Source organism: Stigmatopora nigra, chromosome 13 (assembly GCF_051989575.1).
Source record: "Stigmatopora nigra isolate UIUO_SnigA chromosome 13, RoL_Snig_1.1, whole genome shotgun sequence".
Classification (NCBI taxonomy): domain Eukaryota; kingdom Metazoa; phylum Chordata; class Actinopteri; order Syngnathiformes; family Syngnathidae; genus Stigmatopora; species Stigmatopora nigra.
In genome coordinates this window covers 3,141,729-3,157,885 of record NC_135520.1, presented here as the reverse complement: position 1 = coordinate 3,157,885, position 16,157 = coordinate 3,141,729, and the positions used below count along the sequence as shown (strand labels likewise).

At 38.7% G+C, this 16,157-nt stretch overlaps 2 protein-coding genes and 2 long non-coding RNA genes across 11 annotated transcripts in view; 1 reads left to right on the top strand and 3 right to left on the bottom strand.

Moving 5' to 3' along the window:
- Positions 1-485: 485 nt before the first annotated feature.
- On the bottom strand, positions 486-3,240 carry LOC144205995 (creatine kinase, testis isozyme-like). The gene is made up of 8 exons (XM_077730655.1): positions 3,073-3,240; positions 2,263-2,450; positions 2,033-2,187; positions 1,827-1,959; positions 1,594-1,765; positions 1,401-1,524; positions 873-1,062; positions 486-792 (listed from the first exon to the last, which is right to left on the bottom strand). Exons 1-8 carry the CDS (start codon positions 3,093-3,095, stop codon positions 614-616), a joined length of 1,164 nt encoding a protein of 387 aa, XP_077586781.1. The 5' UTR covers positions 3,096-3,240; the 3' UTR covers positions 486-613.
- LOC144205999 (uncharacterized) lies at positions 2,550-5,730 on the top strand. Of its 3 annotated transcripts, none has more exons than XR_013328259.1 (5): positions 2,550-4,124; positions 4,317-4,402; positions 5,111-5,159; positions 5,409-5,455; positions 5,600-5,730. It is a non-coding gene; the product is annotated as an uncharacterized LOC144205999 (long non-coding RNA). The 3 variants fall into 3 exon arrangements; XR_013328258.1 differs by having other exon boundaries at positions 5,409-5,533; positions 5,600-5,651; XR_013328257.1 differs by lacking the exon at positions 5,600-5,730 and having other exon boundaries at positions 5,409-5,593.
- Positions 5,731-6,039: 309 nt separating this feature from the next.
- On the bottom strand, positions 6,040-7,437 carry LOC144206509 (uncharacterized). Of its 2 annotated transcripts, none has more exons than XR_013328381.1 (6): positions 7,287-7,437; positions 6,758-6,810; positions 6,546-6,601; positions 6,378-6,470; positions 6,267-6,301; positions 6,040-6,204 (listed from the first exon to the last, which is right to left on the bottom strand). It is a non-coding gene; the product is annotated as an uncharacterized LOC144206509 (long non-coding RNA). The 2 variants fall into 2 exon arrangements; XR_013328380.1 differs by having other exon boundaries at positions 6,267-6,336; positions 6,400-6,470.
- A 2,761-nt stretch (positions 7,438-10,198) lies between these two features.
- alk (ALK receptor tyrosine kinase) overlaps positions 10,199-16,157 on the bottom strand; it is a 159,736-nt gene continuing 153,777 nt past the window's right edge. For all 5 annotated transcript variants that reach the window (XM_077731422.1, XM_077731426.1, XM_077731424.1 and 2 more), the window contains 4 exons: positions 15,191-15,292; positions 14,451-14,585; positions 13,020-13,110; positions 10,199-12,537 (listed from right to left, as the gene is read on the bottom strand). In XM_077731422.1, the coding sequence (XP_077587548.1) occupies positions 11,611-12,537; positions 13,020-13,110; positions 14,451-14,585; positions 15,191-15,292 (1,255 nt within the window). In that variant the 3' untranslated portion in view covers positions 10,199-11,610. The remainder of the gene's footprint in view (positions 12,538-13,019; positions 13,111-14,450; positions 14,586-15,190; positions 15,293-16,157) is intronic.

Below are 16,157 nucleotides of genomic sequence, written 5' to 3'. Positions count from 1 at the left end.
TCACACTCGCATCCAATTCACTTTTCAATTTGACTCGAAAGCGGATCAAAACGACCACTTTTATTCAGTATTCTAGCGACTGGCAATATGTTTCTAAAACAGCCTTCTTTATTTCCCCACAATTCCGAACATGCTCAGGCTCATAAATTGATTGTGATGCTGTGTGTGCCTCCATTAAAATTGCAAGGCTTTCGTCATAGATCATAAAACCTCATGTATTTAAAAAAGGATAAATCCTCCAGAGGCTCTTTACTGGCAGATGTGTAATATGTTAAACGACCTAACTATTTTTTTCTGAAACATCAGACACCATCTCACCAGTCATTTTTAACTCCAAAATTTCCAAAAATATGAGTGCAAAATTGGAAAAAAAAATTAGGTCCTATCAATGACTTAACACTTAAAAAATCCCAATCTATTACACTAATGTGCAACTATTCTATTCATCTTTAGGTTGCATTATATGTTCAATACTCTTCACAAAACCGAGAAAAACTGCAGTTTATTTTAGTGCATCTCAACGTTAATGTAGTAATGCAAACACTTTTGGAACTTCAATATACCTCAGTACACACTGTAGGATAGTCATTTCATTAATCTAAGGGCACTTCTACTACTTCTGGGCAGGCATCAGTTCGTCAATGGGTTCCCCCGCCACCAGTTTCTTTTCCATGTCCACCAGCAACTTCACGCCATCCACCACCATCTGCACCAGCTCCACTTCAGAGAAACCCAGTCTGTCGGCATTAGAGATGTCAAAGACTCCATCCACGGCGCCGGTATCCACGCCACCTGCCAAATACATTCCATTTAACGGCAATTCGGGAGTTTATGACTGAATAATTTGTGCTGCCGGCCTCTGAGATATGTACCCGTGCCACGTTTCTGCAGCCTCAACCTTTTAAGGACCTCGTCAAACTGGGGATTAGCGCTCATGTTGGGTAACTTGACGTGCACGCCGGCCCGCAGACCGGTTCCCAGGTTGGATGGGCAAGTCAGGATGTAGCCAAGGTGCTCGTTCCACATGAAGGAAAAGCCTTTGTTTTTGAACAAAGATTCAATCTGAAAAAGACACGAGCATCATGTGAACGCCAATCAAATCACTTTTGGTCGCCAGTCAAATGTACTTAGATATTAAACAGTTCTTGGATATTAAACAGTTCTTAGATATTAAACAGTACTTAGATATTAAACAGCACTTAGATTTTAAACAGTACTTAGATATTAAACAGTACTTAGATATTAAACTCTTAGATATTGAACTCTTTAGATATTGAACTCTTTAGATATTGAACTCTCTCTTAGATATTAAACTCTCTCTCTCATGAATATAATTTTGAGAGCTGGCTTCAACAGTAAACTCTCAAAAGACCGGCGTCCAAGCACCACTCGGAACGCACCTCCGTGAGTCCGGTGCAAAAGCGAGTAAAGACTTCCTTCAAGTTGCCGCCCTTCTGCATGGAGATGACTCGTAAATGGTCCTCTTCGTTCACCCACACCAAGAACGTCTTTTTGTCGTTATGCCTGAAAGTAAAAGGCATCAATTGAGCACTTGGTCGCACACTTTGAGCACGACGGACGGGCGCATCCCACCAGATGCCTCTGGCGTCGGGCCAGTCGCGAGCCATTCTGGAGGCCAACAGCAGAGGGGACACGGGCTTGTCAAACAGCAGGTGGTCATCAATCATCTTTTGCTGCTCTTCCTCTGACAGATCTCGCAAGGAATAATATTTCCCCTGCAGGTCTCCAGTCAATGAACCCAGAACTGTGGAAAGATAGGAATCATTATTTGTTTCATCCTATGGTACCATCACAGTCTGCCATACCTTCGATGGAGAGCTTCTCTACGGCGCGTCTCTCTCCTCGCCTGCAGAGTGGCGGCAGACAGAAGCCACGAACACTGCGACCCGTTCGAACCCGGGAGCTCAAAACGTATTCCGGATCCAGGTCGTCGCCTCCCTTGAGGCAAGAGATCGGGTGTTTGCAACCATTGGGAAAAAACCCAACTGGTACTTTACGGGTGGTCTTTTACCAGGAGGTTTTCTGGGTTGAGGTCGGTCTTATGCATGTCTGTCGCTTTGTAGCCTCCGTGTCTGTCCTCGATGACCAGGTCTAGCAGTTCTTTGAAGACCTCGTATGACTCCTCGTCGCCAGCTACGCAGCCCACCGTCATGATGAAGGGATGACCTGCAAGCGTGGAAGAATGTCAACGTTGACGTGGTTGAAGACGCCAAACGTGAGAGTCAATGACGTGGCTGTCACCTGGATTGTCCACGCCCGTCTGGATGACTCTGTCTACGGTGAAGCCGTTAGGAGTAGTCCGCTCCCGGAGTGTTTTATACATGTCCATGTTTAAGAACTTGGCCATGTGGTTGTTGTGTTGACTGAGATCCGGGAATTCGTCCTCTGCCGTCAGCCCCTTGAGCTGGAGGTTGGCCATTTTTTGACAGCTAAACATATGAACAAAAACATAGCAGATTCAAAGTGGATTCAAGAATCAGATATTTTGTCAAAAGCAGTCCTGCGAGCGCGGTGGTCAAGTGGTTAAGTGTGTTGGCCTCGCAGTTCTGGGGTCCTGGGTTCGAATCCAGGTTGGTCCCACCTGTGTGGTGTTTAAATGTTCTCCTGTGTGGGTTTGGATTGGATAACTTTATTTGTCTCATATTTGGGAAATTTTGTTGTCACAGTAGCAAGAGGGTGAGGATGCAGAAATAGGGAAGGCATTTTAGACATAGTCATTAAGTTAGTTAATGAATACATATTTAATATTTGATAATCATTAATAAATAAATAATTTCCTCGGGGTACTTTGGTTTCCACATTCCCAATACATGCATGATAGGCTGATTGGACTCTCTAAATTGCCCATATCTTTATTCTGTGATCGGCTGGCCACCGATTCATGTTACCTGGGATGGGTTCCAGCACCCCCTGCAACCCTTGTGATGATGAATCATTCAGAAAATGAATGGCTGTATGTTGTTGAATTTGTGCACTTGATGGTGAAGCTTTAAATCTCAATATACTTGTTGTAATGGAAACAAATTGAACGCGTTTACTTTTTTTACTTACACTTGTTCAATAGTGTCTGACATATTTCCGTCTTCTCTCTTCACAGGTCCGACACACACCCAAATAATGAACTTGCCTGTCTTGGATGATGCACAAACGTTCTCGTGCAGAGGAATGTCTAGGCACAAATTTATATATACCCACGCGTGTTCCTTTAAAACGACGTGCTAAGCGCCATGTAGTGTTATTAAAGCCAGACAACGTTACGTGAGCGAATTTCCAAAGACTGCGTGTGCTCAACGTTGCCTGTGTATTAAAAACCCCTTTCAACAAGGCCTTCTATTCGTACGTATGACGCTAATCCTGAATAATAATAAAAAAGGATAAATATGCATGTCCGCAGACGAGTAATGTTTTTACATGTAGGCATTCTAAACAAATAATCCCCTGCAGCCATAAAGTTTGTGGCCACAAGAGGGCGTTGTAATTGATATATGGATTTACGCTCTAACATTATCTAATGTTTTGTAATAATATCAGTGGTTGATCGGCAGGGCCTACAAGTTAATTATATTTTCCCCATGAATACTAAATAATTCCAAATTATCCGTGAACTTTTCATTGCTTTTCCCCTTGTTGCGCTGCTTCCAGATGTGCGTTTTTATATTTGAGCATTTAGCCAATCACATTTTAGCCATTGTTTGTTACTAGGGTCAGAAATCTACCGAGAGGCTTCCACAATTCGTTCGGCAGGCCCTGTAGTATAAATTAAGCGTCGATAAAACTATTGCTTTAACCAATCAGATTTTTGTCCGTCGCAACCGAAAACGGAAGTGTACAGCCCCATGTAAAAGTTCAAAATGGTGAATGTGGCAGGCCCCGTAGTATAAATTAAGCGTCGATAAAAATATTGTTTTAACCAATCAGATTTTTGTCCGTCGCAACCGGAAACGGAAGTGTACAGCCCCAGGTCAAAGTTCAAATCTCCATTAACCTTCAAAATGGCGTATGTGATGGCACACATTGCGATAGTAGTCAGCAAAGCAGCTCAAAATGCTGTTTTATCGAAGTAAGACCAGATAAAGTTCCTACAGGACCATGCGGTGCATTCGGTACGTTGTCATTTGAGCATTTAGAACCCTCCGTGCTCATTTTAAGAGTGCATTTTGACGGGAACGTGCTTCGTTAGCGTGATGTAGCCCCACGCGGATGTACGCTGGAAAATGTTTGCAAACTAATTGGCTACATTGCGTTACCTATAACTCTTTCTGTTTAAAAAGAAATCATTCCTTTGTGTGTTTCAGGTATTCAACGAGCACAGATTGCTGGGAAAGATCGAGAATGTGACCAAAAAGGAGCAGTCGACGCCATAATGAACTGTTTGTCAGCAGTGAGTCTTTCTTTTTTTTTTGCAATACTAACTTCTCTCTCCTTGTAATAATTGAATTTGTGTGCAAGGCTTTGCTCAATTGCCTTGTTTTTCATCATGATACAACCAAATTTTGAAGGACAACACACTTACTGATTTGGTGTTAATTTTTAATAGCAAGAACTTGTGGATAACCCACACCCACAAATGCCTTCAGTGGTGAAGTAAACAGTACAGTTGTAGTATATGTACCAGTGTTTTTCAACCTGCTTTATTATAAAATAAATAATATATTATATTTATTTTTCCAAATTCAAGATAGTTATCAATTCCTCACAGCACTGACTGATTGGCCAAGTAATGTCATGTGATCATCTGCAGCCAGTAATGGTCAATTGACCTCTGTATTAAAGGCTCCTTAGATATACCTTTACCGTTTTGATTTTAAATGTCTTTTTGACAAATCCTAAATCTGAAATTCATTCAACAATAGTGCAGGGTTCATTTTTGTTTTAAGGTTAAACATGGTAAAATGACAATTTGTCCCCAGTATATGAAAAGAAACTGCAATGTTGACTTAGGTATATTTATTTAAAAAAAAAAAAGAATGGATTTGGAACTATTTACTAAAAAACTCATCCAGGATGATATAACATGGAAAATGTGGGTCATTTGTGCATCCAAATGGTTAAATGAGCAATTATATAATCATGTTATGGTGTTTTGTAGATGGTAGGAGAAAGATGTGGAAATCAACAAGACCAAAGAAGTGGATGAGGTAAGCCCCAAGTGTTTTATTTGTGGTTCATGTGTACTAAACCTACTCATTTTGTATCTTCTCTTCAGGGTGCATCCAAATCACCTTGTCATTATATAGCAGGGATCTTGGGGACCCCTGTCCAGTATGTTTTCTGTATCTCCCACATTTTACTTTGTTGTGGGAAGATATGGAAAATACACTGGATGGGGGCCCTTGAAATCCCTGTTGTATAGACTTAGAATAATTTTTTTGTCACTTTTCTTCCAGTGGACTAAAAGCCAATCAAGCTACTGAGCCTGAAAGTCATCATAGGGGTATGTATGTTTCCCTTTTAATATTGCTTACTTTTGCAGTGAGAAAAAAACCCTTCCTACTACAGAAAAATCTTCCTGGTAAGTTTCTTTTTGAAAAAGCTTAATTTATTTTTTACTTAGTTTGACTTCTTTTTATTCTTTCAGAATCCCAACTTGAAGATTCTACTGTGGCATGACTTCATCCTGAAGATGTTTATATTTTGTGAAAAAATAAACTTGTTTGAATTCTATACATGTCTTATTCTTCACATAGTGCAAAAAATAATTTGGCACATTGAAACGTTTTATTAGCAGGTAAACACTTAGTCATTTCAATGTGACTGATATTTTCTCCACTGGCAAACAGTAATTTACAGTTAACACTTAGTCAAATTTAAAAAAAAAAAAATTGCACTTAGGTTTTTTTTTTTGCTCAAATTTCATTATAAACACTTAGTCAAAAAAAACTCCCCTTTTTATTAAAATTGTTCATGCTTTAAAGCATGAACAATTTTAATAAAAAGGGGAGGTTTTTTTGACTAAGTACAAAATTTAAAAAAAAAAATTCTGCTTTTATTATATATACACACACAGTGAAATAGATTTTTTCAAGCATGAAGAATATTTTTATTAATAAAGGGAGGTTTTTTCACAAGTACAAATTTAAAAAAAAAAAATAAAAAAAAAATTGGCTGCCATTGAGGGAGGTTGTTAGCAGCCAATTTTCCCAAAAGTCTTTAGAAGTCCTTCTTGAAGGTCTGGTGACGCACCTATAAAAGAGGGAAAAGTAAATTGCATGTTTGAATACTTGGATATTATACAATGAACTTACCAGAGATGCCACAGAAAAATCATCAAGCAGGCAGTCTGCAAGGTAGAACACTTATACAGATTGGAGGGCACTGTGTACAAAAAAAAAAAGTTAGAATATAGATAGACTTACTTTTTTTTGGTACTCATTTTACCCTAATTCAGCCCCATTTCCACTCCTGTAAAGTCAAGGGCATCGATGTCCTTTCTGGGCACACAGGAAAACCTTGCAAATAAAAGAAAAAGTTGTCATATATAGAGAATGGACATTCACTAGATAGTTTTGAATTAAACATCTTACCTTGATCAGCCAAAATGTCATTTTCTTTGTGAGCAGTGATGACAAATTAAAGTCACCTTTTGAAAAAAAATCAAAATTAAACAAGATTGTATAAAAGTTCACATCTTTTGTATTGTAATATAGATGTTTGAAGATCATACCTCTTGTAGTGCATGCTCTGCCTCCAATTGCAATTACATTGATTTATTTTGGGCTAGGGTTAAAGATCTTACCTCAACAAGGGTGTGGGTGTTCAGGGTACACAGGAAGAGCTGCATCTCGTATTCTGAAACAGAAAAAAAAAATCAATAAACGAACAACATAAAGAATTGAATGAAGTTAGTGAGTGCTCCGTGCTATTTTCCCTTGCAGGCTAGGAGATAGCAGGCTAGGAGATAGTAGGCTTAACAACTTTCTCAAAAACAGAACAATTACAAATTGGAAACGATAGATCAGTCGACTAATCACTCGTTTTTGAATGAACCTTTATCCAGCAAAGGTCCCTAAATTAAAAGTTGTTCCTAAACGACTCAATAATGGAGAGAAAGCGGACTTTTGAAGTCAAATGTAAAGCGTCGCCGGGATGCTAATGCTAAGTTAACTAGACACACACGGCACACAGCCGGTCGGGAATAGGAGTTAAAACTTAAATCGTCGACGATCTGTTCAACTTGGCATTAAACTAAAAGATTTGTTGGCATTTTGGCTCGATTGATTCCTTAAAAATGCCCTTAAATGCCAGTAAAATGCTCTACGCCTCACCTCGCGTGTGCTGCAGCCATCTGTCAGAAAACAAATGACTGTCTGAAAGAACGAGCGGCTGCGGATGTGCGTAATTTACACACCTGCGTTGGCCAACGTCATAACCACGCCCACACTTTTGCGCCATATTGAATGTGGAAAAAATGGCAGCTTGCTTACCGTACTCTGCGAGGGGGTTTTGTCCTCTAAGGTTAATGTCTATGTTTTGAAGATGACGTAGACGGTCATGATTTTTGTTGTCTTGGTGCTATAAAACAGTATATGTTAGTACACTCATTTTAACCAAATATTGAGTAATATTTTTACTTAGTATTTTACATCAACTCACCTTTATTTCAGGCCATCTGACTCCGTTAAAAGTTAACATTTGAAACGTTTTTTTGTGGTCTTTTTGCTATAAAACAGTATGTATTAGTACACTATTTCTTTATTTTTTTGCCAAATATTGAGTAACATTTTTACTTAGTATTTTACATCAACTGACCTTTATTTCAGGCCATCTGACTCCATTAAAAGTTAACATTTGAAACACAAAGAATACTTCATTGTCTCATCTCACTTTCTCAACCGCTTTATCCTCATTAAGGTCAGGAGGGGGTGCTGGAGCCTAGCCCAGCTGACTCCAGCCCAGAGGCAGGGGACACCTTGATGGCCAGCCAATCGCAGGGCATAGGGGGAGACAAACCTTTTTTTTTGTAAGGATAACTAGCCTTACAATACATTATTTCTTTCATAGTGTAGTGGTTCACTCACCTGCCTTTGGTGGGATGGATGGCTGATTGGGGACCAGTCTAACTTTCCACTACGATTGGCTCCAGTAACCCATGAAGTATGCAGTATGGAAGATGAATGAATGACTGAATACAAATAATAAATAAAAGCCTTAGTAGAAACATATATACCAGGGATCGGGAACCTTTTCCCACCCATCAAAATAGCCACATATGGCTACCGAGCCATAGGTTCCCTACCCCTGATATATACAAAAAACAAATACACACACAAATGTTTCAGTGAGAGATGTTGAGGGAATTTGTCATATTTTGACAGCTGAGTTACCTACACTTGATACATGCGTGGAAGTGTAGACGCAGAAAACGAATAAAATGTTATGCCATCCACTCCTCCATGATGCCATCGTAACACTGTGGTCTGACCACAAATAAATATCATTTGAGGTGGTTACATAAGAGAAAATACTAAAAGATTCAAGAAACTGTCACAATCTTGGGCAGAAAGGAACTCAAGTACTTGTCATGGAAATTTACAATCATGCTCAGAGCAGACACTTAAATACACTTACACAATATATTTAGACAACCTGACTTTGTTGGCCAAGGAAAAATAACTGCTTAGGGATTTATTTCTTTTTCAAAACATTGCAAGAAACGTATTATATATTCATTTATTTTTGGGGGCAAATATCTTCCCAAGGGCAATTTACAGCATTTACCAGAGTCATAGTACAATACTTTTTAATTACATCATTTACAGATGCAGTTTAGTATGTCTTTGTACATGAAATAATGATGGGTGGGCTATAGTAAGGGGGGAAAAGTCAATAGAAATGATGCTCCTATAGGAGGTTAGCATTGTAATGCTGCGTTCAGACCCATTGCAATTATTTTGACCCTCATCCCAAGATGAGTTGTCATCAAAAGTATAATGTGCTTTATCATTTATGTGATTTTAGTTTGCAGGAGATGAAATAAAAGTCAAAATTAGGTCAACTAAAGTCCAAATAAAGAGAATTAGGGCCAGAAGAATTGCCAATATTTGAGATTAAAGTCACAATCTCATGGGAAATGAGTAATATTGTGATGTTATGAGATTAAAATCGTAATATTAAGAGAATTAAGTCATATAGAGGAATACTACATGATTTAAATCTTAATATAACAAATTTTAAGTCGCTTTGTTGTTTTTTTTTTGCAGGAAAAGGACTGGAAATTGTTTCAATTCATGGTTCAGAAAATACTCCAAACTATTTGTAATATTAGGAGTTTGAAATAATCGGAGTAAGTTGTAAAATTTTTAATTTAATATCATTTTTACTTGCTTTTTTATGTTAAGTGAAGCCATGAATTAAAGTGGAAAAAATAGTTGTTTTTTTAGGGGTAAATGCAAAATGAAGTAAATATATTTCAAAAACAACACAAGAACTTTTGTAATAATCAACAAAAAATGTTGGTGCAAATATACTGCTTTAAAATTAGACACAAAAGTACATTGCAAAGAAAGGAAAGGAAACCAAAGGGTTTCCAGCAAGTGTACATCCCGACCTCTACCGACCAAATTCCGTCACTCCGAGGGTAAACTTACGTACGTCGTACGGTTTCAATCTTTTGGCGCCGTAAATGTCGCCGTGAAAGCAAAATAGTATTTGTTGACAGGCGACGTTGGCGCGCCAGGCCGGTCTGAACGCAGCTTAATTGCTCAGTAGCTTGCTTGGCCGCCACTCGTGACAGCCCGTCGTTGCTTTGCAGCAGACGGACTGACTGACACGCTAGCCAAGTACAGTCAATTAACATATGTAAGAAGTGACATATTCACTCACTGAAATGTAAACAACTGGTGGCTTTTATTCGTCAGGCCTGAGACGGAAAAGGCCACTCAGATGACAACTGCTATTTTAAAACGGGGGAGCAAAAGTAGCGTCTGCTTTGAAATTTGTTTGTATTTCATCTGTGACTGGACGTTTGGTCGTCGGACGTTTGGTCGCCGGGCGTTTGGTCGCCTGTCTATTGGTCCCTTTTGGTCGCCGGTCAAATGTACTTGGATATTAAACAGTAATTAAATATTAAACAGTACTTAGATATGAAACTCTCTTTTTTAGATATTAAACTCTCTCTCTTAGATATTGAACACTTTTTTAGATATTAAACTCTCTCTCTTAGGTATTGAACTCTCTCTCTTAGATATTAAACTCTCTCTCTTAGGTATTAAACTCTCTCAGGTATGAAACTCTCTCTCTTAGAGATTAAACTATCTCAGATATTAAACTCTCAGGAATCAAACACTCAGATATTAAACTCTCTCTATTAGATATTAAACTCTATTAGATATTAAACTCTATTAGATATTAAACTCTATTAGATATTAAACTCTATTAGATATTAAACTCTATTAGATATTAAACTCTCTCTCTCTCATGAATATAATCTAGAGAGCAGGTTTCAACATTAAACTCTGTCACCATTTGACTTGTGACCAAAAGACCGGCGACCAATCGTCCATGCACCATTCCATCTTGTTCATTCCGTCATAAAAAAATGTAAATGTCGAAGTGCTTTTGAGCGAGCAAAGTTTACGAGCAAATTTGAAGGTTAACATTGATTTCGTTATAACCACCAAAAAAAGGGACATTTTTGCAGAAAAGCCATGAGGGAAGAAAGACCTTTGTGTCTTTGATACGGCAAAACCATGAAGCTAAGACATCAGTTTGTTATTTTCAGTTAGGCAACAAACAATAGCAAATAAATCAGCTTCATGGATCCAAAATGAAAGGGTAAAAGGATACGTTGATACGCTTGATTGTATGAAATGACACTTTTGTCGGATTCTATTTTTCTAGTTCATTCATGGCTTTTTTTTTTACCGTGACTCATTTTCAGAAAAAACAGCCCAAAACGTGAAGTGAGCCTGAACTAATGTGGGGTAATTGCTCGTACTGTGAAGCGGCTCATTGATAATTTATAGAAAGCACATCCAAATAATAAATAAACTAAAGAATAAATAAACAAGCAGGCAAGCAAAAAACATCAACAAACATATTTTTCTAGTTTTTCATTTTCCTACAAATGTCCGGGTCGATCTGACATATGATTTTGAAAATGTAAAACTTGGCCTTTTATTGTTTAGTATGTCATGACGGATTTTGCTTAATTTTAACGAAATTAAACACGTAACTTTTTTTTTTTGGGATCAGAGTTTTGGAGTCAAAGTACGCGGTGGACCATCGGAATTTTTGTAGCCCGAAACCGGCGGTTAGTGAGACGGAAAAAGTGGAAATATTTGCTATAAACTTCTTTTCCGTGAGGATCCGCTCGCTGTCCCTTTACGATGAAAAAATACACTTTGTGGACGTAAAAACTAGTCTTTGAATTCATTTTGCCATCCCGTGTCTTCTGATGTGCTTTTTAATGTTGGGGATTTGACGCTCGGCGGCTTCCTCCTAATAAAAGATGAACGGATTGAGTGCTGGCGTACGCGTGAAAGGTCGCTTTTTCCGGGACCGGAGGGAGTAACAACCCTGGGAATGGGTGAGGACGATTGGCCGACACGCCGAGCGTGAGAAGTGAATCCAACTATACACGCACGTCGACTAAAGCACGGTGGCGTTATGCCCCTCCATCCTGGGCAGACGGGTGTCCTGCACCGTCCCCATGGTGACCAAGAGTGGTCTGCTGTCCTCGGATAATCCCGGGTGGCTCCGGGACACCGTCGCCCTCTGGTGGACGCCCTGTTGAGGATTGGCCTCCGGCGAAAGGCCTTGATCTTGGTAGCCGTAGCCGATACTCCCGCAGGGGAAACGTCTCAGAGTATAGAGGGGGCCTGGGGGTAAAGTACCCGAATCTAAGAGGAGTGGGGATCGGCTGGCTGGAGGTGGGGGGGCTAGTAAGGGTCGGCAAAGACCCCCCTGCTGCTGTTGTTGTTGTTGCAGCATCTGAAGCTGGTGTTGATGTTGAAACTTATGTTGGAGACCCATTGACCCGGCCACCTCGGCGACAGTCCTACCCGCCTGTTCCTGCCCTTCCCCTGGAACGCGCCCCCCAGTGCCCCCCGCAGCTAGAAGCCCCCTTTGCCGTTGCTGCTGCTTTCTCTGGAGTTGCTGCAAAAACCATGAGCCGTAAGTAGGGTTCCACAAACTGGTACCCTTCCCGGTTTGGTTCTCCTTCTCGGCCGCGTGGCTCTGGGCGAAAGCCAGGTTGACGTGTCCCCCCTCCGAGGTTGGTTGGATGGGGGGCTTCTCGGAGATGATGGTGGAGGGTGCCGGAGATTGCTGGTGAGGATGGAGGTAGTCCGGAGGATGGGGTGATGTGAGTGTCTGTGCTTTGGGCTCGGTTGGAGCTCGGCGGTTTTCTTCTGAGCGGTAGCGTGGACCAGGTTGAGAAAGGTCGCTGTTGGGCGAGTGGGGGTTTACTAGGACTGTGGCGCCAGAGGGATTGTCAGACCGGACTGGTGCGCCATCTTCTTCTTCTTGGATGGGGCCGTATTCGATGGGTAGAGGCATGGTCACCACGTCAGGGTCCTAAAAGGATTGGGGTAGATGAGTCATGTGACAATAGGAATTGTTTTAGATTATTAATGTTGTGTTTTAGCATGGGCTGGACCATTTTAGATAGAATATTTAGGTTTTTTTATAAATTGATTAAAAGAACTGGATTAAAAGACCTGAATATTCAGTTTTTTTATAGATCTATATTTATTTATTTTAGCTTTTTTTTTTTACATATATTTTTAGATTTTACCAAATGATTTTTGAACTAAAAACACAGAAAAAATGATTTAAAAATTCTAATTCTTGATTTAAAAAGAGGAAAATCAGGAAATTTAATATATATCTATACTCAATTCATAATATGCAATCACTCATTTAGAGGCATTAACATTGGTGATAACAGTAAATAGTCTTACCTTTTATTCTTTTCTTTTTTAAAAATAAAATAGAAACTCACTATCATCCCAGAACTTGAATTACATGCCTTAGCTGTATATTTTTTTTACCGCTACCTGTAAGCAGTAGTCAATTCTCTCAAGTATGGTAGAAAAATTCGGCCTGTCTTCGGGTTGGTGTTGCCAACATTGTGTCATTATACGGTACCTGTAAATAAATATGTAAAAAAAACACATTAAATTACACTAGAAATATTTTTTTGGTAATATCTTTACAAGCAGAAACAACCAAAAACTCTAAACATGACATACAAAATTTGAACTAAAAGTCACACAGTCCAACTTGAGTCTAAATTTCCATAAATCTCAATAAGTCCATCCAATAATTTTCTCTATGAATCTCATTTTTAACACAAACAAAGTCATTATCAACCCAGACCAGTTAATTATATTCTCAAGGACATCGATAATGCCTGCCTCTTCCCATTATTTCATTCAATTGACTTCTTTCAGATTGCAGATGAACTCATTGCCATCATCACGTTGTCAAATTCTGACATCTGGCCCTGACACAAAAAAATCACTTTTTCCATTTAATCAAGTCTTATAAAATATTCCTACTGCCAACTTGGGTTCAAACTAAGAGGCCATTCATCAAAAAGTGTCTATCCAAAAGCCAGTGTCATCATTTTTAACAGCAAGTTAAGTTTTTGTACTTATTTCTCATTGTATGACTGCAGTATTTCATTCAAAATAAATAAATAAGATAAAACGAGATGGGGGGAAAGAGCAAAGGAATCCCCTAAACTGTACTAGCTTGTCTGTCTCCCTCAATTACGGATAAAGTGCTTTCAGTAGAGTGCTAAGAGTAGCTCCTCATCCACAAGAAGTCTGTTCTCTCATAGTCCAAAGCCTCTTTCGGGGAAGTCAATCTCCAAAAGGCAGTACAAGTACAAGTATGAGTATGAGTAAGCGTTTTTGTGCCCCTAGTAGGATGCAATGACCCTCTCTATAGCTGCTGCCTTCACACCCTTGAGTCTAACGGCCTCAGTTTGAGCGCAGCACAAATTCATTTTCCAAGGGGTCGCAGTTTATAGCGGCGGAATCAAACCTACGGCCCGCGTCCAATCCGGCCAGAGGGCTTTTTTTGGCCTCATAGGCATCTAATAGCTCCTTCATATTGCATTTTAGGAATGTCATGCTTTTATTTTGATAGGGGCGCTGTAAAAATAGAAATGTATGTGTATACATGCATTGAAAATAATTTCGTGTACGCGGTCGAATCTGCTCATTCACCGCCTGTCAATTAAAATGACACTATTTAATATGACCTACAAATACATATGACCTGGAAATGAGTAAAAATCAATCTTAAATGATCCAAAAATGACCGAAAGTGACCCACAAATACCCTAAAATTGCAAGGAAGTGATGCAAAATTCATTAGAATGGGATGTCTGACTCTAAAGAATTTTCCTAAGATGAGAAACCTTAAGTTGCCTTGTTAGTTCTTTCTATATAAGGTCTAAAAGGTTATATTTGACTTACACAGGCCCAGGGCAATTTTTGGGGGGGTCCATTCTTCCACCATTGGTTACAAAGTCCAGCACTTCTTGATTACTGCGACTTGGATAAGGCATGTAGCCTAGGGAGAAGATTTCCCAGAGCAGGACCCCAAATGACCTGAACAGACATGGAGAAGAAAAAAGAATAAGAGTGGGAAAGTCAGTCAAGTCACGTTGAAAAGTTGAAAAAGATTAGGGTTTAAAAAAATGTATTTTTAAGTATGAACCCACTTTTTGACCCCAATAGACTGGATCAGTCAAATTGGATTGGACATTATCACTGTCAATGAGATATTAAGTTTTAATACTAGCTTTCTATATATGACCTAAATAAATTTTATATATTTTTTAATATTAGTCTATAATTAAAAAGTACAAATTGTCTTTTCATGAAATCAAAACAATAATTAAAAAGGCAAAAAATATTCTCTTATCTCTATATATGTATATTAATTTACTTTCCATTCTATTCAATAGATCTACATTTCTTTAATAATAATAATTTAAAAAATGAGGAAAAACCTTGTTATTTTTTGTTAAGAATTTAATTTAAAAAAAAGGAAATATTCTTTTAGTTAGTGATTGCTATTGATTTTGTTAAAAACATAATAATAATAAAAAGGAAAAGGAGGAAAAAAGTAAATTCTTTTATCAGAAAAGAAGACGTCAAAGCATGCAATTTCCCACGAAAGGAGGGCATTGGGACCACCTGTGGCTGCTCACCATGTGTCTGTTTTTGAAGTGAAGATGCCCTCCATGAAAGCTTCAGGTGGCATCCACTTCACTGGGAGCATAGCACGACCACCTTTCCTGTAATAGCTTGCTCTACACACATTCACGCACACAAGAACAGAAACACATTCATCCGAGAATGGGGGAGAAAAAGACATTAGAATAAGAATACAATGGAAGCGGCGTTAATTTGCGTTGCCGTTGCTGTGGCAACCGCCTCAAGCGAAAGGGATAAAAGCCAACTGACGCCAACGTTTCATTTGGTGTTGTCAGTGGGTGTTTCTGGGCTTTTATTCAAATGCTTTTTGGAATCGGGGTGAGGAACAGACACACACACACACAATCGTAAGGTTTTGTCAATAGAAGGTCAGATTTTTCGTTTTATTTTTCTTTAGTTGTATTTAATGGTGTCTTGTTGGCGTTGTGACTTAAGTTGGCAATTGTATTGGACCCTTTTAGAATAACCTATTTTGATGTGTTTAGTAATGTTACAAGTGTCAAAGTTCATTGCTATTAATGTTTATTTAATGTACATTTACGCACATTTTGATACTACTGAATAAAAACCTGTTGTGATGGCTTATTTGGTGCAAATTGTGTGTTTTTTTTAGGGCATTTATCAAAATATTATGAAAAAAATAAGCAATCTAATGACTTTAATACCTTATTTTTGCAATTCACTCCCTATAGTATTATTTCAATATAATGTAATAGTATTACATGCGAAATACTTCATTTTTTACTATACTATGACTTTAAACGTCAAAATACATGCATGTAAACAAGTGCCTTATCAAATTCTTTGGTAATTTCACCACTTTTTAAGTAGAAAAAAATGTTTTTTTTACAAAAAAACACTCCTATGCTGTTGCTAATCAATGAGAGGAAGCATTCCAGAAGAGTCTACTGCAAAAAACTGAAGATTAAAGCAGTTATAGATGTAATATCTCACTTCTAT

Bases quoted from the DNA above. Each gene is read 5' to 3' on its own strand.
- LOC144205995 (XM_077730655.1), bottom strand. From the start codon at position 3,095: ATGTCAGACACTATTGAACAAGT. The intron at 1,766-1,826 runs GTATGGCAGACT...ATCTTTCCACAG, and splicing joins AGAGAAGCTCTCCATCGAAG to TTCTGGGTTCATTGACTGGA. The intron at 1,063-1,400 runs GTGCGTTCCGAG...TGTCTTTTTCAG, and splicing joins TTTGCACCGGACTCACGGAG to ATTGAATCTTTGTTCAAAAA.